The following is a 24527-nucleotide window of genomic DNA, read 5'->3' as shown; positions in this document are numbered from 1 at the left end:
GCACGTATTCACTATCATGTTGAGTCCAGGTTTGAGACCTGATCACAGTAGTGGGAACACAACCACTTGAATTCATACTGGGCCCGTATTTACTAACATGTTGAGTCTAGGTTTGAGACCTGACCACAGTAGTGCGAACACAACCTCTTGAATTAATACTGGGCCCGTATTCATTAACATGTTGAGTCTAGGTTTAAGACCTGATCACAGTAGTGGGAACACAACCACTTGAATTCATACTGGGCCCTTATTTACTAACATGTTGAGTCTAGGTTTGAGACCTGACCACAGTAGTGCGAACACAACCTCTTGAATTCATACTGGGCCCGTATTCACTTACATGTTGAGTCTAGGTTTGTGACCTGACCACGGTAGTGCGAACGCAACCACTTGAATTCATACTGGGCCCGTATTCACTAACGTGTTGAGTCTAGGTTTGAGACATAGAAGCAGAACTGCGAAAACAACCAATTAAATTCATACTGGGAACGTATTCACTAACATGTTGAGTCTAGGTTTGAGACCTGATCACAGTAGTGCGAACACAACAACTTGAATTCATGCTGGGCCCGTATTCACTAACATGTTGAGTCTAAGTTTGAGATCTGACCACAGTAGTGCGAACACTACCTCTTGAATTCATACTGGGCCCGTATTCACTGACATGTTGAGTCTAGGTTTAAGACCTGACCACAGTAGAGCGAACATAACCATTTTAATTCATACTGGGCCCGTATTCACTAACGTATTGAGTCTAGGTTTGAGACATAGAAGCAGAACTGCGAATACAACCAATTGAATTCATACTGGGCCCGTATTCACTAACATGTTGAGTCTAGGTTTAAGACCTAGAGGCAGAACTGCGAATACAACTACTTGAATTCATACTGGTCCCGTATTTACTAACATGTTGAGTGTAGGTTTGAGACTTAGACAATTAATTGCAAATACAACCACTTAATTCATACTGGGCCATTATTCACTAACATGTTCAGACTTGGTTTGAGAACTGACCAAAGTAGTGCGAATACAACCACTGAAATTCATACTGGCCCATATTCACACTCATGTTGAGTCTAGGTTTGAGACCTGAAAACAGTAGTGCGAATGACACCACTTGAATTCATACTGGGCCCGTATTCACTTACATGTTGGGTCTAGGTTTGAGACCTAGAGGCAGAACTGCGAATACAACCACTTGAATTTATACTGGGCCCGTATTCAATAACATGTTTAGTCTAGGTTTAAGACCTGAGCACAGTAGTGCGAACACAACCTCTTCAATACATACTGGGCCCATATTCATTAATATGTTGAGTCTAGGTTTGGGACCTGACCACAGTAGTGCGAACACAACAACTTGAATTCATGCTGGGCCCGTATTCACTAATATGTTGAGTCTAGGTTTGAGACCTGACCACAGTAGTGCGCACACAACCGCTTGAATTCATACTGGGCCCGTATTCACTATTATGTTGAGTCTGAGTTTAAGACCTGAACACAGTAGAGCGAACACAACCACTTGAATTCATACTGGGCCCGTATTCACTATTATGTTGAGTCTAAGTTTTAGACCTGACCCCAGTAGCGCTAATACAACCACTTGAATTCATGCTGGGCCCGTATTCACTAGCATGTTGAGTCTAGGTTTAAGACCTGACCACAGTAGTGCGAACACAACAACTTGAATTCATGCTGGGCCCGTATTCACTAATATGTTGATTCTAGGTTTGAGACCTGACCACAGTAGTGCGGAAACAACCACTTGATTTCATACTGGGCACGTATTCACTAACATGTTGAGTCTAGGTTTGAGACCTGACTATAGTAGTGCGAACACAACCACTTGAATTCATACTGGGCCCGTATTCACTAACCTGTTGAGTCTAGGTTTATGTCCTGACCACAGTAGTGCGAACACAACAACTTGAATTCATACTGGGCCCATATTCACTAACATGTTGAGACTTGGTTAGAGACCTGACCACAATAGTGCGAATACAACAACTTAAATTCATATTGGGCCCGTATTCACTAATTGGTTAAGTCTTGGTTTGAGACAAGGCCACAGTAGTACGAATGACACCACTTGAATTCATACTGGGCCCGTATTCACTAACATGTTGAGTCTAGGTTTAAGACCTGACCACAGTAGTGCGAATGATACCACTTGAATTCATACTGGGCCCATATTCACTAACATGTTGAGTCTTGGTTTGAGACGTGACCACAGTAGTGCGAATACAACCTCTTCAATTCATACTGGCTCCGTATTCACTAACATGTTGAGTCTAGATTTAAGACCTGACCACAGTAGTGCGAACGCAACCACTTGAATTCATACTGGGCCCGTATTCACATACATGTTCAGTCTAGGTTTGAGACCTAGAGGCAGAACTGCGAATAAAACAACTTGAATTTATACTGGGCCCGTATTCACTAACATGTTGAGTCTAGGTTTAAGACCTGACCACAGTAGTGCGAACACAACCTCGGGAATACATACTGGGCCCGTATTCACTATTATTTTGAGTCTAAGTTTAAGACCTGACAACAGTAGTGCGAACACAACCTCTTGAATTTATGGTGGGCCCGTATTCACTAACATGTTCAGTCTAGGTTTGAGACCTAACCACAGTAGTGCGAACACAACAACTTGAATTCATACTGGGCCCGTATTCACTAATAGGTTGAGTCTAAGTTTGAGACCTAACCACAGTAGTGCGAACACAACAACTTGAATTCATACTGGGAGCGTATTCACTAACATGTTGAGTCTAGGTTTGAGACCTGACCACAGCAGTGCGAACACAACAACTTGAATTCATACTGGGAGCGTATTCACTAACATGTTGAGTCTAGGTTTGAGACCTGACCACAGTAGTGCGAACACAACCACTTGAATTCATACTGGGCCCGTATTCATTAATATGTCGAGTCTAGGTTTGAGACCTGACCACAGTAGTGCGAACACAACCACTTGAATTCATGCTGGGCACGTATTCACTAACATGTTGAGTCTAGGTTTGAGACCTAGAGGCAGAACTGCGAACACAACCACTTGAACTCATGCTGGGCCCGTATTCAAGAACATGTTGAGTCTAGGTTTGAGACCTAGAGGCAGAACTGCGAACATAACCACTTGAATTCATACTGGGCCCGTTTTCATTAAACATGTTGAGTCTAGGTTTGAGACCTGACCACAGAAGTGCGAATGACACAACTTGAATTTATACTGGGCCCGTATTCACTAACATGTTGAGTCTTGATTTGAGACCTAGACGCAGAAAATCGAATACAACCAAAAGGATACATACTGGGCCCTTATTCACTAACATGATGAATTTGGGTTTGAGACCAAGAAGCAGAACTGCGAATACAACCACTTGAATTCATACTGGGGCCGTATTCACTAACGTGTTCAGTCTAGGTTTTAGACCTGACCACAGTAGTGCGAATGACGCCGCTTGAATTTATACTGGGCACGTATTCATTAACATGTTGAGTCTAGGTTTGAGACCTAGAGGCCGAAATGAAAATTCAACCGCCTAAATTCATACTGGACCCGTATTCACTAACATGTTGTGTCTTTGTTTGAGACCTGACCACAGTAGTGCGAATGACACCACTTGAATTTATACTTTGCCCGTATTCACTAACATGTTGAGTCTAGGTTTGAGGCCTGATCTCAGTAGTGCAAATACAACCACTTGAATTCATACTGGGCCCATATTCACTAACATGTTGAGTCTAGGTTTGAGACCTGACCACAGTAGAGTGAACATAACCATTTTAATTCATACTGGGCCCGTATTCACTAACGTGTTGAGTCTAGGTTTGAGACCTAGAGGCAGAACTGCGAATACAACCAATTGAATTTATACTGGCCCCGTATTCGCTAACATGTTGAGTCTAGGTTTGAGACCTGACCACAGTAGAGCGAACATAACCATTTTAATTCATACTGGTCCCGTATTCACTAACATGTTGAGTTTGAATTCAAGACTTAAGCTCAGAAATGCGAGTCACTTTTACGAGTTCTAACATATTGAGTATGAGACTGAAGTTCAGAAATTCGAGTAAGAAGGGTTTGATAACAAATATAGAATATTATAGATGTGTTTCATATCTTATTATGCGTTTGGCAAACTTGTGTGCGAACTATTTTTACAAGATAGTTTGTGTCAACGAAAGCTTAAAAATGAATCTGTTGTTTTTAGAGTTAAATTTGTTTAGTTTATAATCATTTTCTGTTCAAAGATTGTGAAACAATTTATTTCAACATTATATTAATTACTCATTGATACGATGCTTCGCAAATGTGGTATTGTGTTGTGGGGGCAACTGATGTACCATGAGAAAATCAATTTATCTGGCTTGGTGACCACAAACCAAACACACATGTGCCGAGACCGATAATCGCGCTTGGCTTGAGGGTGATCCAGGGTGAGAAGCGATAGCGCTAACAGGACAAATGGTTATTTATTTGTTTACCGCTTACATCTCCTTTTCGAACATATTACTTTGCTTAAATAAACGAGTACCAAACATAAGTTTAGAGGTTTTCCTTATGTAAATTGAAGAAATTACTACTACTAAAATAAACTACTACTACCACCACTACTACTTTTACTACTACGACTACTACTACTACTACTACTATTATGAAGATGATGATCACAACAACAACAATAATAATAATAATAATAATAATAATAATAATAATAATAATAATAATAATAATAATAATAATAATAACTATAATTATAATAATCTTAATAATAATAATAATGATAATAATAATAATAATAATAATAATAATAATAATAATAATAATAATAATAATAATAATAATAATAATAATAATAATAATAATTATAAAATTATATAAACAAAAATTGTTATTTTTTGACCCCCCGCTCCTCCACCCCCCATATCGAAAGTTGCATATACCAAGTCATAAATAAACATATGAAACATCACAATTTTTTTCATCATTTTTTGGCAAATTTAACATATTCAAGCATGTTACAAATTAACGTCGAACATCTTAAAGCATATATATACTTTAGGGTTTCAGTGTGATTTTCTTTACCAATTTGCAATTATGTTGGAATCTGATATGTATCCAATTAGAAAAAAAGGCTTATACGTTTTCCACTTTACGTACTTATCTTGTAATTACAGTATTTCAGTTATAAGATATGCAATATATCTAAACATGTGTTCAATTACCTAGCATCTGCCGGGCGTGATATCATTCACCGCAAAGAAGAGACAGTAATTTGATGCAATGGTGGGTGTTAATGCATAGGCAAAACAGCTTGTTATATCTGATAGTATCATTTTCATATATCCAAAGGAATACGTGCAAATATGCACGCGTGCAACTGTAGACAATTAAAATATTTAAAGGACGGTCAATTTGTACCTCCCCAAATCTTACACAAAATAAGTTTTGAACACTTTAAAGAGTGTAATGAAAGCTGCGAAATGATGGCTAATTGATATAAAACACATGCAAACTATACATGCTTGGATCGTGTGTGGATGCTATCCCCTTAGTAGTAAGTCTTACATTGATAGGTAAATGAATACGCTCATTGGCTGACGGCATTCTCTAATGAGTGAAATCGTTTTGCAGGCATGATAGATATTGCTACAATGGGATTTAAATTAATGGTATAACTTCCATCGACAGCATCATCAATATGGTCGACCTGACTGCAATATAAAACCTGACTGTAATGGTGAACCAAACAGCAATAGTCAACCTGACTGCAATTGTAAACCTTACTGCAATGGTCAACTAAAAAGCAATGGTCAACCTGACTGCAATGGTCAACCAAACAGCAATGATCAACCTGGCTGCAATGGTGAACAAAACAGCAATGATCAACCTGACTGCAATGGCCAACGAAACAGCAATGGTCAACCTGACTGCAATTGTAAACCTGACTGCAATGGTCAACTAAACAGCAATGCTCAACCTGACTGCAATTGTCAACCAAACAGCAATGATCAACCTGACTGTAATGGTAAACCAAACAGTAATGGTCAACCTGGCTGCAATGGTAAACCTGACAGCATTTTCCACTAAACAGCAATGGTCAACCTGTCCGCAATGGTCAACCTGTCCGCAATGGTCAACCAGACTGCAATGGACAACCTGACTGCAATGGACAGCCTGACTGCAATGGACAACCTGACTACAATAGACAACCTGACTTTAATTGACGACCTGATTGCAATAGACAGCCTGACTTAAATAGAAAACCTGACTGCAATTGAAAACCTCTCTGCAAAAGACAGGTGGGCTGCAATTGACAACCTAACTGTAATGGATAACCTGAGTGCAATGGTCAACAGGACTGCAAAGGTCATCCTGCCTGCAATATACAACACGACTGCAATAAACAACCTGACTGCAAAAATTGACAACCTGACTGCAATAGACAATCTGACTATAATTGAAAACCTGACTGTAACCTGACTGCAATTGACTACCTGACTTCAGTGGACATTCTGGCAACAATAGACAACCTGACTGCAATGGTCAACATAACTGCAATGGGCAATCAGACTGCAATGGACAACATAACTGCAATGGACAGGACACCCTGACTGCAAATGGCAACCTGACAGCAATGGTCAATTTAACTGCAATGGTCAACCTGACTGCAATCGGCAACATAACTGCAAATGGCAACCTGACTGTAATGAACAACATAAATGCAACGGACAACCTGACTGCAATGTTCTATATAACTGTAATAGACAACATGAATGCAATGTTCAACCTGACTGCAGTGGTCAACATAACTGCAATGGACAACCAAACAGAAATGGTCAACCTTTCTGCAATGGTAAACCTGACTGCAATGGACAACCTGACTGAAGCGACCACCTGGCTGAAACCTGACTGCAATAGACAACCTGACTGCAATGGCCAACCTAACTGCAATAGACAACCTGACTGCAACCTGACTGCAATAGGCAACCTGACTGAAATAGACAACCTGACTGCAATAGCCAACCTGACTGCAATAGACAACCAGACTGCAATAGACAACCAAAATGCAATAGACAGCCTGACTACAGCAGACAACCACACTGCTATAGACATCTTGACTGCATCCTGACTGTAATTGACAACTTGACTGCAATGGCCAACCTGACTAAAATGGACAACCTGACTGCAATGGACAAAATGACTGCAATGGACAACCTGACTGCAATGGACAACCAGACTGCAATGGACAACCAGACTGCAATGGACAACCTGACTGCAATGGCCAACCTGACTAAAATGGACAACCAGACTGCAATGGACAACTTGACTGCAATGGCCAACCTGACTAAAATGGACAACCTGACTGCAATGGACAAAATGACTGCAATGGACAACCATACTGCAATGGACAACCTGACTGCAATGGACAACCAGACTGCAATGGACAACCTGACTGCAATGGCCAACCAGACTGCAATGGACAACCAGACTGCAATGGCCAACCAGACTGCAATGGCCAACCAGACTGCAATGGTCAACCTGACTGCAATGGCCAACCTGACTGCAATGGCCAACCAGACTGCAATGGCCAACCAGACTGCAATGGTCAACCTGACTGCAATGGCCAACCTGCCTGCAATGGCCAACCAGACTGCAATGGTCAACCAGACTGCAATGGACAACCTGACTGCAATAGCCAACCAGACTGCAATGGACAACCTGACTGCAATGGACAATCTGACTGTAATGGCCAACCAGACTGCAATGGACAACCAGACTGCAATGGCCAACCAGACTGCAATGGACAACCAGACTGCAATAGACAACCAAAATGCAATAGACAGCCTGACTACAGCAGACAACCACACTGCTATAGACATCTTGACTGCATCCTGACTGTAATTGACAACTTGACTGCAATGGCCAACCTGACTAAAATGGTCAACCATACTGCAATGGACAACCTGACTGCAATGGCCAACCAGACTGCAATGGACAACCTGACTGCAATAGACAATCTGACTGTAATGGCCAACCAGACTGCAATGGACAACCTGACTGCAATGGCCAACCAGACTGCAATGGACAACCTGACTGCAATGGACAATCTGACTGTAATGGCCAACCAGACTGCAATGGACAACCAGACTGCAATGGACAACCTGACTGCAATGGCCAACCAGACTGCAATGGTCAACCAGACTGCAATGGTCAACCAGACTGCAATGGACAACCTGACTGCAATGGCCAACCAGACTGCAATGGTCAACCAGACTGCAATGGTCAACCAGACTGCAATGGACAACCTGACTGCAATGGCCAACCATACTGCAATGGACAACCTGACTGCAATGGCCAACCAGACTGCAATGGACAACCTGACTGCAATGGACAATCTGACTGCAATGGTCAACCAGACTGCAATGGACAACCAGACTGCAATGGACAACCAGACTGCAATGGACAACCTGACTGCAATTGAACACCTGACTGCAATGGACAGCCTGACTGCAATGGACAATCTGACTGCAATGGTCAACCAGACTGCAATGGCCAACCAGACTGCAATGGACAACCAGACTGCAATGGACAACCTGACTGCAATGGCCAACCAGACTGCAATGGTCAACCTGACTGCAATGGACAACCTGACTGCAATGGCCAACCTGACTGCAATGGACAGCCTGACTGCAATAGACAATCTGACTGTAATAGACAACCTTATTGAAATAAACAACCAGACTGCAATTGACTGCCTGACTTCAGTGGACAACCTGACAGCAATGGACAACCTGACTGCAATGGACAACATCACTGCAATGGTCAACCTCACTGCAATGGACAACATAACTGCAATGGTCAACCTGACTGCAATGGACAAGCTGACTGCAATGGTCAACTTAACTGCAATGGTCAACCTGATTAAATTGGGCAACATAACTGCAATGGGCAACCTGACTGCAATGGACAACATAACTGCAATGGTCAACCTCACTGCAATTGACAACATAACGGCAACGGACAACCTGACTGCAATGGTCTATATAACTGCAATAGACAACCATAATGCAATGTTCAACCTGACTGCAGTGGTCAACAAAACTGCAATGGGCAACATAACTGTAATTGACAACATAACTGCAATTTTCAACCTGACTGCAGTGGTCAACATAACTGCCATGATCAACCTGACAGCAGTAGTCAACACAACTGTTATGGATAGCATGACTGCAATGGTCGACCTGACTGCAATATGCAACCTGACTGCTATTGTCAATTTAACTTCCCTAGACAACTGACTGTAATTATCAACATAACTGCTACAGACGACAAGACTGCGATGTTCAACCTCACTACAATGATCAACATAATTGCAATGGTCAACCTGACCCAAATTGAGTACGTGACTGCAATCGTCAACATAACTGGCATGATTGCAGTGGTCAAAATAACTGCCATGTACTAACTGATCGCATTGGCTTTACATACCTGCCGTAGAAAATGACTGCAGTGGTCAACATAATTGTCATGGACAAAATGACTGCATATTCGCCTTTTACTGCAATGATCAACTTTATTGCAAAGGTCAACATAACAGCAAGAGTCGACAAAACTGCAATTGACAATTGACTGCAGTGGTTAACGGAATTGCAATGAACAACCTGACTGCAACGGTCATAACTGCGGTTGACAACCTGACGGTGGTAGACAAAATATATGGCATGGACAACCTGACTATAGTGGACAACAAAACTGCCACGGACGACCTGACTGTGGTGGACAACATAACTGCAATACAAAACTTTACTATGGTTGTTAATATTACTGCCACAGCCAACCTAACTGCAATGATCAACATAACTGCCATTGCAAACATGGCTGCAATGATCAACATAACTTCCATGAACAACCCGAATGTAGTGGTCATCATAACTGCCATTAACAACCTGACTGTGGTAGTCAACATAACTGGCATAGACAACCTGACTTTGATGGAGAACATAATTGCCATGGACAACCTGTCTGCGGTGGAAATATAACTGCCCTGGACAACCCCTGTCTTCAGTGGTCAACACAACTTCTATGGATAACCTAACTGCAGTGGTCAACATAACTGCCATGGACAACCTGTAAACGGTGGAAAACATAACTGCCATGGACAACCTGACTTAAATGGTCGACATAACTGCCATTGAAAACCTGTCAACGTTGGACAACATAACTTGACTGCAGCGGTCAACCTATCTTCCATAATCAATATTACTGCAATGGTCAACATTACTGCTTTGACCATCATGACTGCAGTGGGCAACACAATTTTCATGTACAACTTGTGGTGGTCATCATAACTGCCACGGACGACCTGACTGTGGTGGACAACATAACTACAATGGAAAACTTTACTATTACTGTCAACATTTCTGCCATGGCCAACCTCACTGCAATGATCAGCATAACTGTCATTGACAGCATGGCTGCAATGATCAACATAACTGCTATGAACAACCTGACTGCGGTGGTCATCATAACTGCCATTAACAACAACACTTTGGGGGTCAACATAACTGCCATAGACAACCTGTCTACGGTGGAAAATATAACTGCCCTGGACATCCTTAATGTACTGGTCAACACAACTGCCATGGACAACCTGTTTGCAGTGGTCAACAAAACTGCAAAGGATAACCTGACTGCAGTGGTCAACATAACTGCCATGGACAACCAGTCAACGGTGGAAATCTAAACTGCCATGGACAACCTGACTGTAATGGTCGACATAACTGCCTTGGGCAACCTGTCAAGTGTCAACGTTGGACAACATAACTGCCCAGGACAACCTGACTGCAGTGATCAAAATAACTGCCATAAACAATCTGACTGCAATGGTCAACATAACTGCTATGGACATCATGACTGCAGTGGTCAACATAATTTCCACGGACAACCTGACTGTGGTGGTCAACATAACTGTCATGGACGACCTGACTGTGGTGGACAACATAACTACTATGGACAACCTGACTGTGGTGGTCAACATAAATGCCATTGCCAACCTGACTGTGGTGGACAAAATAACTGCCATGGACAATATGACTGCAGTGGTCAGCATAACTGCTATTGTTGACCTGAATGTGGTGGACAAAACTGCCATGGACGACTTGACGGTGGTGGACAATATAATATCCATGGACGACCTGACTGCAATGGGCAACATAACTGCCATGGACAACATGACTGCAATGGTCAACATAACTGCCAAGGATATCCTTATTGCAATGGTCCACATAAGTACCACGGATGATATGGACAACAATGGTCCGTTTAACTATGTTACATGTAAATGTTTGTTGAATTATTCAGTTCAATTATAAGATGACCTTAACTTATTAAATGAAAGTATGTTTCCCCTTGATAATTTTTACCAGAATTTGTTTTATTTTCATAATTTTATTTTCTATTGATTTTATGTTTTAGAATGAACACAATTGTTATGGGATTTAATAAAACACTAAATGATTATTGTGGCATGTCTTTAACATTCTTATTTGGGAAATACTGAAAAACTGGTCTTACCATGGGTCTTTGGGTAGGATGAAAGTTTCTAAAGTTCCTCTTGCGCTAGAACATATGTTAAATATTGGATCTATTCATTTTTTTTGAGGATATCTGTTAAATTTTTTGTGTGATTTATTTTGAAAATGTTGTTGATGTTAATGTAAATTATAGGGATTGAATTATTTGGACTTTGAATTACCACAATCAGTCTTGGTATTAAATTTATTTTGAAGATATATATGTTCGTATGCCTACGGTTCTTCTCTGTCTCGTTAGCATCTGGTGTTCAAATATTCATACATATTTGGAAAGGTATAAATTGCATTAGCATAAAATGCCCATTTGTTATCAGTTTTCATCAGTATTATAATAACTGAAAAAATGCTGTTTTTAATGATTAATCATCGTTGCACCATACACTGTCGCCAGCTGAAGCTGTTCTCATTGAACATGTTTTTTCAAGTGGATTTCTCTTTCCATTAATATACATCTTAAAATTTGCACTCATACAAGCACACTTAAGTTATTCATAATTTCGTGAATACCACGGATATTTCGGAGATGAAGCTATGTTTGGTAATTCAAATAATTATTTAAAGTTTTCCTTATTGTTAAAATCTGAAGGATTATAATTCCTTCTTCGGAAAATGCTACTGAGAGTATTTTGGTTTTAACTTTGAAACTCTCTATTAGCAGAGAAAGGACATCATGGTTTTAGATAAGAATACCATGTCTCATTAAGCTTGTGTTTTTGATGAATTATACAAATAACAAATATCATATACAATATTTCGTGAATGTCTATTTGAACATTGTCGTGAATGTTTATTTGTACACTGTCGTGAATGTGTATCTGTACTCTGTCTAGAATGTGTATTTTTACACTGTCGTAAATGATTATTTGTACATCGTCGTGAATGTTTATTTGTACACTGTCGTGAATGTTTATTTGTACACTGTCGTGACTGTGTATTTGTACTATGTCGTGAATGTATATTTGTTCACCGTCGTGAATATTTATTTGTACACCGTCGTGAATATTTATTTGTACACTATCGTGAATCTTTATTTGTACACTTTCATGAATGTGTATTTGTACAATGTCGTGACTGTGTATTTGTACACTGTCGTAACTGTGCATTTGTACACTGTCGTGACTGTTTATTTGTACTTTGTCATAACTATGTATTTGTTAACTGTTGTGATTGTATATTTGTACTCTGTCGTGAATGTGTATTTGTACACTGTCGTTAATGTTTATTTGTACACTGGCGTAAGTGTGTATTTGTACACTGTCGTGAATGTATATTTGTTCACTGACGTGATTGTTACAAATACACCGTTGCAAATGTTTATGTGTACACCATCGTAAATGTTTATTTGTTCACCTTCGTAAATCTTATTTGTTCACCGTCGTAAATGTTTTTTTTATTTATTGTCGTGAATGTTACCAATACAGCGTCGTGAATGTATATTTGTACTCCGTCTTGAATGTTTATTTGTTCACCCTCGTGATTTTTCATTTGTTAACCGACGTGAATGTTCATTTGTTAACCGTCGTGAACATTTATTTGTACATGTCGTGAATGTTTATTATAATATGTCGTGAATAAAGGGTTAACTTTTTGAAGTCGTTACCATCTGCAAATTCCCGCAAAATGGTTTACAGCCCGAGTGCAAATTTACTGTATTACTGCGATTATTTACACACAATTCCTATTGGGTACTCGATTAATTACTGATACAGTCCTATTTTAACCATTGTGTGTTTTGACAACTAATTTAAGCCTGAAAATTTTGTAAACATGTTTTTGATAAAATGTACAGCATCTTCAGCGTCAAAGAAACAATATTTGAATATGCTTTGTTCATTGCATTCGACGTCATGGAATCATGTCAATAAAAGTTGTTTGTTTTGAATAAAATCGACAGAAATAAATAAAGTTCGGAGGAGTTGAACGTTTTTGACCTAATTTATTGCTTTTAAAGCAAAAAAAATAATAGTCGAAACAACTCCAGAAAGTACTATCTAGTAAACACATCAGAAAATATGTTAGATGCGGTTTATTTATTTTGTTGATATTTGTATACAGCTATATATGCTATAATTTGTTTTTGTGCAAAAATTGGAATCGTTGACACACTTTTGGTCAAAAACCAGGTCGCTCAGCTGCCATTGTTATGATTCGAGCCCTGAAAGCGCTTATGTAAAACAAAAGCCGGTCATTAACGGCACGTGAATTTACTAAATAATGCACGTTTTCTACCGATAACGCCCGGGTTTTTGTGTTTAATCACACCACGATAACGGACCGAAAACACACATTTAAGGCAATAATGTTTATTAATACATGTCGTAAATGCTTTTTGTACACTTTTGACAATGTTCGTCTGGGCACTGTTAAGAAAGTGTACTTGTACACTATTGTGAATGTTCATTGGTACACAATTGTGGATGTTGATTTGTAGACTGTTGTAATCTTTATTTGAACATGTCAATGAATGGTTATTTTTACACGTTCGTGAATATTTATCTGTACACTGTTGTGAATGTGTATATATACACTCCCATGAATGTTTGTTTAACATACGTTCTTGAATGTTTATTTATACTCGTTAGTTAATGCTAATTTGAACACGTTCGTGAATGTTAATTAATAAACTGTCTTATATGATTTTTTAACACTGTTGTTAATGTGTAATTTTAAACTTGTGTTGAGTGTTAATTTGTACCATATTTTGGATGTCCTTTGTACACTAATACAAGCAAAGCGTTACATTTGGATTCTTATTTCGTTAATTCAAGTGCGATCAAACAATCAAACAAACACAAAATGATATAAAACTTTACCTTTTCTTACCAATAGATGCATAGTTTATGTTGCGACCCAATAGTTTGGCTAATAAACTAGCTTCATTTTTTATGACACAGAAATGTTTATAACGACGTTCGCACGGTTATAACAAATAAATGTATTATCCTGTTAGCGAAGGCAAAATTGACTGTAATTTGACAAGTCTGTTTTTGTTAATCAAGAATCAAATCCGTGTAGTGTTAATCGTAATGTGACGTGTTAATCACAAAATATGATCACAATTATATACACCCACTTTTATGCTGATATTGTTGAAATCTATGATATTGTTTTGAAAATTTGATCTAGGTTTAAGTTATTAATTATTATTATTAATACAATATACTGTAAAGGTTATAATAAAAAAATTGTTGCATTTCAGTTTCAGTCGGTATGGTAATAAATAGACCTGAGAAGTGTAATAAACCTCGGGCTTCCCAGCGGATAGCACCACTCTGTCATCGTGTTTGAATTAATCTGCATTGAGTCACCCAACCGCTCTTAATTAGAGAACTAGTCATGATTATATTTCCGTTATTTCATAGATATACACATAGGTTATGGTTATTTATTTACAGGTGGCTTGCTTGGTCGTGCAGTTGTTGCATGTCCATGGCCTAAATGCGTTTAACCTGGGTTCTTCGTCCTCCTCCTCATCGCGTTCTTCACCGGGAGGCCGTATCAGCTTTAGTCTCTCGGACTTAATAAGTGTAAGCAGCAGCAGGAGCAGTAGTAGCAGCAGTTGCAGCAGCAGCAGCAGCAGCAGCAGCAGCAGCAGCAGTATCGAGGGTGAGTAGAGCACAGGTACTGATCCGCATTGCAGTCTGTGCAGCAATGTTTTAAGTAGTGACGACAGCAGCAGCAGTAGTAGCAGCAGCAGCAGTAGCAGAGAAGAATATATAAGCAGTTTCAGATTAACTTTATTTGTCACTGTAGCTCATCTAACAAGCCATATATTAATGTTATTAAGCTAAACTATTAAATGTCGGTAGCTTTCTGTAGCACATATTTAATATTTCACATGAAGTTTTTAAGGTTTGGGTCGCGTGCCTCATTTAATTTGCCAACAATAGTATGAAGAATGATGCATCCATGTTCTCGTAGTTCTATGTACGTCATTATTTGCAAGACGATATAAGTGGTAGCGGCGAGACGGGCATAGATGACAGTGGTGACGGTGGCGATAATGGCGGTGACGGTGGCAATGGAGGACAGGATCATGGACGTATGTTTGTTTCCTAAAGAATGCTTGAGGAATATCCGGTATAACGATGTGAAGCTTTGTTGCCTTTTGAATCAATGGTATTTGCTATCATATGAACGGATTTTCTGAATATATAAAATATATAAGAAAATATACAAATTTGAATCAGGTTATGCGTTTCTGTGGTTAAATGTGTTTAGATTTAAGTAAGTAGAACTTAAGAGTATTTATACCTCTTGGCTTGTTTTCTGATATTCTAGTACCCGCCTACTTCATGCTACATTCATCCTGCATGTCGGTTGAGATGTCCATGATAACTTAGATTATATAGAAAACAAAAAGGAACAATACATAACAAGATCAGCATACAAATAACACATGCGATCATATTTTAACCATTGGTAAAATAGCAATGTGGTATGTTTTTCCAGCCCAATCATTTTTTAAAGTTGTTTCTTTTTACTGTTAAAAACAGTTTTAATGGGTTTTTTTCTACAGCGAATATGGCCGCAAGCAGCATTATCATCAAATTATTTATGTCTTAATAAATAATATAGTTGAAATAAAAGGTATTAACTAAATGCACATGCTTATACTTATATGCATTTCTTACTCCAGCTGCCCATGTTGGTGGCGATTGCTCCGGCTGCGGAAGCTGCTACGATCCGCATGCTATCTGTGTGGAGTTTGGCTGTTTCAACATCTGTGTGTGTGAGCCGGGTTACACGTTCATCAAAAACGGAGCCTTTCAATGCGGACAATGTCTTCCTGGTGAGAAAAGTGTTGAAAAAATAAGTTTTTGACATTCAATTAATATGTTAAAATGTGTTCTTTTGATAAGGATGTTTTTAGGGCGAAAAAATCTGTTATTAAAAAAAAGTCTAACTATATGTGTTGTAAAAGTCAATAAAAATGTTCATAGCATGATCTGTCAATGAATAATTGATGATTTGACAGACACCAATTGTCCTGGACAGAATAAGGAGCGATTCACCTATCAAACTTTATGCATGCCAAATCAAACATGATTGATTTCTGGAGTTTACATTTCTTTGTTGATCAGTGACAATCAAGGATAGGTTTTTAATTGTTCTGCTCATTTTATTTACGCAGATTGATTCTGATAAATGCTCCCCCGACAACCCCCCAAAAAGTTCTTTAAAATATTTTCGAGTCAGTCTTTGTTTTCCTACAAAGCCTACTTGTTTAACTCATGTCAATAGTGAAAGGTTAAATATGATTGGTGTTTGTATTTAATGCGTAGGCCAATGAAAATCGAGGATTTTCAAAATTTCTGATCATTAATTTTACGTAGATCGACTCTTATAAATGTACGAACAACGAGTTAAAATACTGCCTACATTATTGACTTTTGACAGTGTTGAAAACACAATTTTGACGGCCAGAATTTTAAATTAAGGAACATGTGTTTTATAACATTATATATATATAAACCTAATGCAATTATTTGTAATGATGGTTACACACCACTGTCCAAACGTACTATACTTCAACCTACTAGCACAACTTAATAACAAAATAAAGGCTATTATCAATCGTATCATGCAATAAAACAATTCAGTTTAAGCCAAAAGCAGCCTTCTATACATGTTTCGATTATCAGCCTCACAACCTCATCTGCAAAACCTAATAACATTCACTTCCTTGTGATATGTTTCGATTCCCATCTGCAAAACCTAATAACATTCACTTCCTTGTGATATGTTTCGATTTTCATCTGCATAACCAAACAACATTCACTTCCTTGTGATATGCTTTGATTACCATCTGCATAACTTAATAACATTCACTTTCTTGTGATATGTTTCGATTACCATCTGCATAACCTAATAACATACACTTCCTTGTGATATGTTTCGATTCCCATCTGCATGACCTAATAACATTCACTTCCTTGTGATATGTTTCGATTACCATCTGCATAACCTAATTCGTTTTCATCCCTTAGGACCTATTTTGATTCTCTTACAACCTGATTGTAAGGGAACTTTATATTTTGGTTATTACCGTCCCATATGTCAATTTGTGTGAGATAAGTCAATTAAAGAAAGTTGTTCATTGATGTCGTAAATTCTGGTTTGGTTAAAATGGTCATAAATGTGATTCAAAGATTTGGAAACCTTGAGATGTCGCCCGAATTTTGTATATATTTAGATCCAATAGAGTGTTCATGTGACGATGGAGATAGCTGCCCATGTGGCGATTGCGAGGAGTGCGTAGATGGTACATGCATTTCTGGGTGTACCGGATGTGAGGTTTGCGTTGGTGGAAACGAATGTGGTGAGTACACTCCGGTAACATAATATAAATGAAGAGAAATTTCTTGAGCAAACACTTTTTTAGATTAGTAGATCCAAAAAATTAGCCATGCTAGAAATTCTTATCTTGTCCACGGGCAAATATAAAACCCGTACCCGTATGGAACTCCTTTTTAATGGTCACCACCTTGTAATTACCTCCCTTGATGAAGAATGTCCCCTGTAGCATAATAGAAAAATTGTCTTGTGGCAATATTTAGAATGCTAATTAATAATATCTCTCTTCAAATGTCGCCAATAAAAAAGTTTTCACGCACTAAAATAATGATTCACTCTCTTCAGAACGATTTAAAGACCGATTTGATTATTTACATAATCTGAATCACTGCGCGCATATCCATGACAACCACGAATTATCACATATCCATACGCATTTATTTACATTACGCACAAAAGAGCACCAGCAAAAGATACATTTTACCTTAATTGTATTTAACTGAGGTGGGAGAAAAGGCATCTACCATAGCTGCTTGTGTAAGATAGGTTCATCCCAACACCCGCGCAGGCTATGGAAGATACTTATAATGTAACAACACTGCATTAAAATATTCATGTTCAACGATAATTATGCAATTGAGCCAAAATAATTTTAGTTATTACCATTATTTCTTTTTCTCATCCGTTCTCTACATTCAAATATCAATGCGCTTAAAAAGAGAGAGATGAATTGAATGCAACTCTTATATAGATAAGTATGATACATGAATTATATATTTCAGTAAAATTATCTGCTAACGTTTATTTTACAGTATTCGACGGTTTAACGTATGAATTATAATACCACCATTGTGATAATTGAAACACCTGAAGGAAACCAATAGATTGAGCGATGGAAAAATGATCAAGCAGTAAATATCTCAGTGTTAAGTGCAGTGCAATTGTTATACGTATACACATAATATCGGTTGGATTCGTCTACATATTTGAAGTGATTTAGGTTTGAAAATCCTGTAACGTTATCATTACAGTGGAACTTGGTCACGGAGACGACTGCACGTTGCACCCTGACGGTTGTTGCCGTGATGATCTCACGTGCAGAAATGGCATATGCGAATGTGAGGATGAGAATCTCCTAAACGACGAGGACACAGATATGTGCGGTGAGAGTTTTTTATGTTATGTGTAAATCTATGTATGTATAAATTTGGATTGTTTAACATGCACGCAAAACAAAGGTCAGATACAATTTAAGGATCCGAGATCTGATTTAAGAGTTTGGGAATCGTAACTTAGGAAGAAACTCCCATAAACACGCAAGTCCTAAAATATAAAAAAAATAATTTTAATTTGGATTTTTATCGCCAAAAGATAATCAGAGCTTCTTTAATGTTGATTTTTGTAACAACGATGTGTTATCATCCCTCGACAAATTTCTTCAAACGAATACATATTATAGATACAAGAGGGTTTATTGCGGTGCAGTTGCCACATGCATATATGTTATATATTCGAAGTTCTTTAGGGGTTAAATTCAAGTGACGTTATAATTACAGTGCTACCTTGTCACGGAGAACCCTGCATTGACGAGTGTTGCAGTGACGATCTCACGTGCAGAAATGGTATATGCGAGTGTGAGGATGAGAATCTCCAATACGACGAGGACAAACACATGTGCTGTGAGAGTTTTATTATTTTATGTTCAAAACTGTGTTTGTAGAAATTTGGACTGTAAAAGTTGCACGTAGAACCAAAGTCAAATACAAGTGGGGGAACCTGGATTTGATTTAAGGGTTTGGGAATCGTAACTTGGGGAAGAAACTCAGATTGTGCCCTCCCACCCGCAAAAAAAAAACATAAATGAATAAAATAAAGCCCGAAATTTAAAAGAATAAGCTTAACATTTGATTGGGATGTTTTGTGATAAGAAAAAATCCAATATTAGTCTAAAAATGTATAACTTGGGTAATTAAATGTATGTTCTTTCTAACATACCGTCATTCAAATTTTGTTTGGGTACTTTAAGCTGGGTGAGTGGGGACGCCAAACGCCTCACGTTATCCTGATTCTGCCAGTTAGCTGTAGAGCCTAGTGCGTTAATTGAGATGTGTGGTTTTAATTGCTAAAAGACGAAAATATCTTTGTAAAATTTGTTCGTAAGACGAAAACATTTACCTCGAAAGAACGTTAACTTTCCGATGGTCCTAGGCGCAGCATAGTCAATTTAACACTTATCAATATTCTTACATACACAATAGGGATGTTATGCATTGTATTGTCCAATTAGTTAAAACGGTCTTATACAATCACTTCGGTCCATGGTCATCTCTACACAGGCCTTACTTATTTAAGAGAGATGCTCAATCACTGTCAATTTCAAATGTAAAATGTGGGCTTGCTTTATATCTTTAAGTTTATTGCATATTGCGCCAACAAATAATTAAAACACATCAGCTAGTTTAAAAATATTTATTATTATTTATTTATTTTAAAATAATCACAAATTATACGACAACCACATAGTGGTGTGTGCTATTAATGAACCACCTTATTCCGTCCGTACGTGCGTCTGCCTGTCTTGAGACATCAGAACAAGTCTATTTGTTTCTATAACAAAATATATATTAAAGATTTTTACTTCAAAATTCATACACATGTTGACTGTGTTAATGACAATTGCTGTGCGAAATATACAGATATATCTCATTGAGTAGACGTGCTGTGCTCAGGAGTTATAACAGAGTTTGCTCTTTGTTAATTTTCATAACAAGAGAGTCGCAGTGCAAAGGAACCATAACGTTGGTTGTATTGAGATTAACGGTACAAAGGGACATCAGTCAACTTGAAATGCTTTTTTAAACTAAAAATAGAAAAATAACATGCCCAATTATCTCAAATGCTAACTGCCATTGTTTCTATTAGAAGTACCATTATCTGAGTTGATGCATTTTCAACGACATATGGCATTCAATGACCATGCATCACCACCAGTGATTCCAAGTTTTACAAGAAGGTGTTGTAGTGGGTGTATTTATCACATCAATGATTACCTTTAGCTTTCTTTAACATGCGTATTAATTACACCACTTTTCGATCATATAAAACCGATGTTTACATTAATATATTCAAATATCAGTCCAAATTAAAACATACAACAAAGCGTTATATGGGCACAATTGTATATTCCTTAGTGGGCGATGACCTCGGTGAGCCATGCGATTATGATGATGAACCTGACCCATGCACAGATAAAAATAACCGGACCGAGTGTTTCAGTGATGAGGATGGCAATCCGGTGTGTATCTGCTCCTACCCCTACATTGAAAAAGATGGGGACTGTGTACCTCCACGTAAGTTGCCGCATCCTTTTAATCGATTATCCATTGTTGACAAACCCGATACTTTGTTTCGTTTATACTATCGTAGTAGCATGGGTCAATTAACTGTCCAAATTCCGAAAAAAATGATTTCCACTTATTTTTTAAAAACAAAACCAAAAACATACGCACAATATTTGAACATGAAAAGTCAAATTCTAAGCGGGTATTCCTTTATCATTCAAAAGAAAGAACATTCGTTCAAAGTATAGCGTTATAGTTTCATTACAGTAATATTTTTACTCGTAAACGGAATATATCTTTTCACATGTTTGTTTTATTTTATTCTATTTCACGGTTATTCTGCACTGCATGTAGTGCGGGAAATATCAGTGCTTTGTCTTATTTTGGTATTCGGCTCATCATCCCCACGGGTGAAACATATTGGTCTGTTTGATTTGATGAAATAATCTGACAGTTATCATTATTTGATATCAATTCATTGAGCTCTTCCAGGAAATATTTTAGTTACTTCGCCAAAACCTGGCTTACTGACAAATTTGATGTACTCGTTCACAACATTTATGCATGATATGAGGAATGGATCCTATTAAACCACACCAAAACTGATTCAATGTTAAACCCAGTATTTCAATTTAGAAACAAAACGAAAATAATAAACAGAAAATTACTTTTTATACATCGAGGAAATAATCCATTAGTTAAAACTAAATTCACCAATGTCAACGGTATTTTTGAAAACTGTAAATTCAAATATCAACTATAAGACATAATGATAGCTTTATACACTTAATTAAATACTGTAATAGAAGGCTAAATAGAAGTGTTATGATAAACTCATAAACATTGATATTTACATCAGTTTTTAATATGCAGTTTTCTATGCTATATTTTGCTTAAAATGTATCAATTTTAAAAGCTAAATGAAAATTAATACTAGAAAATGAATTAATTTGACCTTATATAGACCAGACCATCTTCAAAGCGGAAAGTCATTAAAGAACCTTTTATATATAGTGTACATTATTGTTTATATTCCAGTTCAACTCGGTGATGTATGTGGGCCAAAGGGAGATTCGAACGATTGTCTGAGGGACGTTGGGATCAAATGTAGGAGTGCTGATTGTTGTGGAAATGCAAATGATAATCCTGATTATCCATGCAATGTTAAGTACTGTGTGTGCGATACGGAATGGGGATTCATGCTGAACGCGACCGAAAACGGATGTGTACATTCTGGAGATCCAGTGGTACCGAAAGAGGACTGCGTGGACATGGTTTACGAGTGAAACTGAAGGAGCAGCAAAGACACACTTAAATGACATTTGCAATGTTGTTTAACATCTTTACCCAATTATGTTTTCTTTTATTTCAAAAAGGTCGTAATTTGAGTTGATATCTAATAAAATGATTGTTTCCTTTGGTTTTGATTGTTACCTTCGGCTTAAGATTGTTGCTTAAAACAGTCATAAACAGTTACGCTCTAACATCCAAAATAAATAATAATCGTCCAACATAGCCAGTAGAAATCGAAAATGAACAAAAGACATCGAACACGGCCAGAAGCCATCCAAAATAACCATTATAAATGGCCAGTAGTCACCCAAAATAAATGATAACCCTCCAATATGTCCAGAAGGCATCCAAAATAAACAATAACCATTATAAATGGCTAGTAGTCACCCAAAATAAATGATAACCCTCCAATATGTCCAGAAGTCATCCAAAATAGACAATAACCATCCAACAAGTCCAGTAGCCATCCAAAATGAACAATACTTGTCCAACGTGTCCAGAAGTCATAAAAAATGAACAGTGATAGTCCATCACGAACAGTAGTAATCCAACATGAATTGTAGTGATATAAAATGAACAGAAGTCATCAAACATGGACAGTAGCCATCAAAAATGACCAGTTGCAATCAAACATATACAGTAGCCATACAACCTGGTCAGTAGTCATCAAACATGATCAGTTACCATCAAACTTGGGCATAAGCCATTGAATATATACAGTTATCACACAGCATGCACAGTACCCGGAAAACATGTTTAGCAGCTTCAAACATGGGCAATTGTCATCAGTTTTTGATCAGTAGCAATTCAACATTGACACTAACCATACAACAACTCTCCAACAAGCACATTAACTATAAAACATCAACAGTATCATTCAACTTGACAAACGACTATCCAACAGGGACATAAGCTATTTGAAGTGTATATTGACTATTCAACATGCACACTGTCCATACAAAACTCACATTTACGATCCAAGATAGACAACGGCTATTCACCACTTAGTGTAACTTTTACCATTCATCATTCACATTAACCATCTGTCATAGACAATAACCATTCAACAATGACAGTAACCATCTAACATAGACAGTAACCAACAAACTTGTACAACAGCTTTTCAACATTAACCGAACCAATCCAACATGAACAGTATCCATCTCACATGAAAAGTATTCATCAACAATAACAAGTATCCATTCAACATGAACAGTGCCCATGCACCATGAACAGTGCATATCCAATACAAACTGCGCCCGTTGAGCACAAATAACAGTCATCCAACATTATGAGTAGCCTTCGTACATGAAACATAGCTATGAAACATGAACACGTATCATACAAAGTAATGTACAGCCATCCAACATGAACAATTTCCATTCAGTTTGAACAGTAAAACTCCAACATACAGTATCACCATAAAACATGATCAGTTACGTTCCAACATGGAGGACAACTATTCAACATACGCAGATGAAATCCAATAAGGACAGTAACAATCCAACATGAACAGTATATATAAAACATGTACAGCACGGATACAACTTGCACTGTTAGGGTCCAACATTGATAGTAAGGATTCAACATACACAGTAATCATACGACATGGACAGTAACCATTCATCATCGACAATAAGGATTTAACATGAACCATAAGAATCCAAAATACGCTGTAACAATCAAATATGATTAGTAACAAGCTTTTCATCATAGCTATTGACCATTCAACATAAACAGTAGGGATTAAACATGCAAAATCACCATCAAACATGAACAGTAGGGATTAAACATGCAAAATCACCATCAAACATGAACAGTAGGGATTAAACAGTAGCCATTGTGAAGATGGGGATGACCGGAGCTTAGTAAACATTTTCGGACACCCTTCTTAAGAGATAAAAATAACGATAAAATAATTGATATTCTTTTTATAAATGGCTCTTATAATTGATTGAAATTAAAACAAAATGAAGTATGCGAAATTAA

General features: G+C 37.8%; 1 protein-coding gene across 1 annotated transcript; it reads left to right on the top strand.

Moving 5' to 3' along the window:
- Window positions 1–11988: 11988 nt before the first annotated feature.
- Window positions 11989–22665, top strand: LOC128223094 (tenascin-like). The gene is made up of 9 exons (XM_052932339.1): window positions 11989–12145; window positions 15003–15213; window positions 15554–15649; window positions 16247–16399; window positions 17804–17929; window positions 18936–19067; window positions 19461–19583; window positions 21096–21254; window positions 22284–22665. The coding sequence occupies exons 1-9, from the start codon at window positions 12131–12133 to the stop codon at window positions 22529–22531; spliced, it is 1263 nt and encodes a 420-aa protein (XP_052788299.1). The 5' UTR covers window positions 11989–12130; the 3' UTR covers window positions 22532–22665.
- The last annotated feature ends 1862 nt before the right edge of the window (window positions 22666–24527 follow it).

Source organism: Mya arenaria, chromosome 17, assembly GCF_026914265.1.
Source record: "Mya arenaria isolate MELC-2E11 chromosome 17, ASM2691426v1".
NCBI classification, from domain to species: domain Eukaryota; kingdom Metazoa; phylum Mollusca; class Bivalvia; order Myida; family Myidae; genus Mya; species Mya arenaria.
Note: the sequence above shows the minus strand (reverse complement) of the source record. Positions and strands in the feature narration are given on the sequence as shown.

What these genes read in the sequence shown, in the direction of transcription:
- LOC128223094 (XM_052932339.1), top strand. An exon ending in CAGCAGCAGCAGTATCGAGG is followed by an intron (nt 15,214 to 15,553) that starts GTGAGTAGAGCA and finishes ATTATTTGCAAG; the next exon opens with ACGATATAAGTGGTAGCGGC. An exon ending in CGAGGACAAACACATGTGCT is followed by an intron (nt 19,584 to 21,095) that starts GTGAGAGTTTTA and finishes TATATTCCTTAG; the next exon opens with TGGGCGATGACCTCGGTGAG.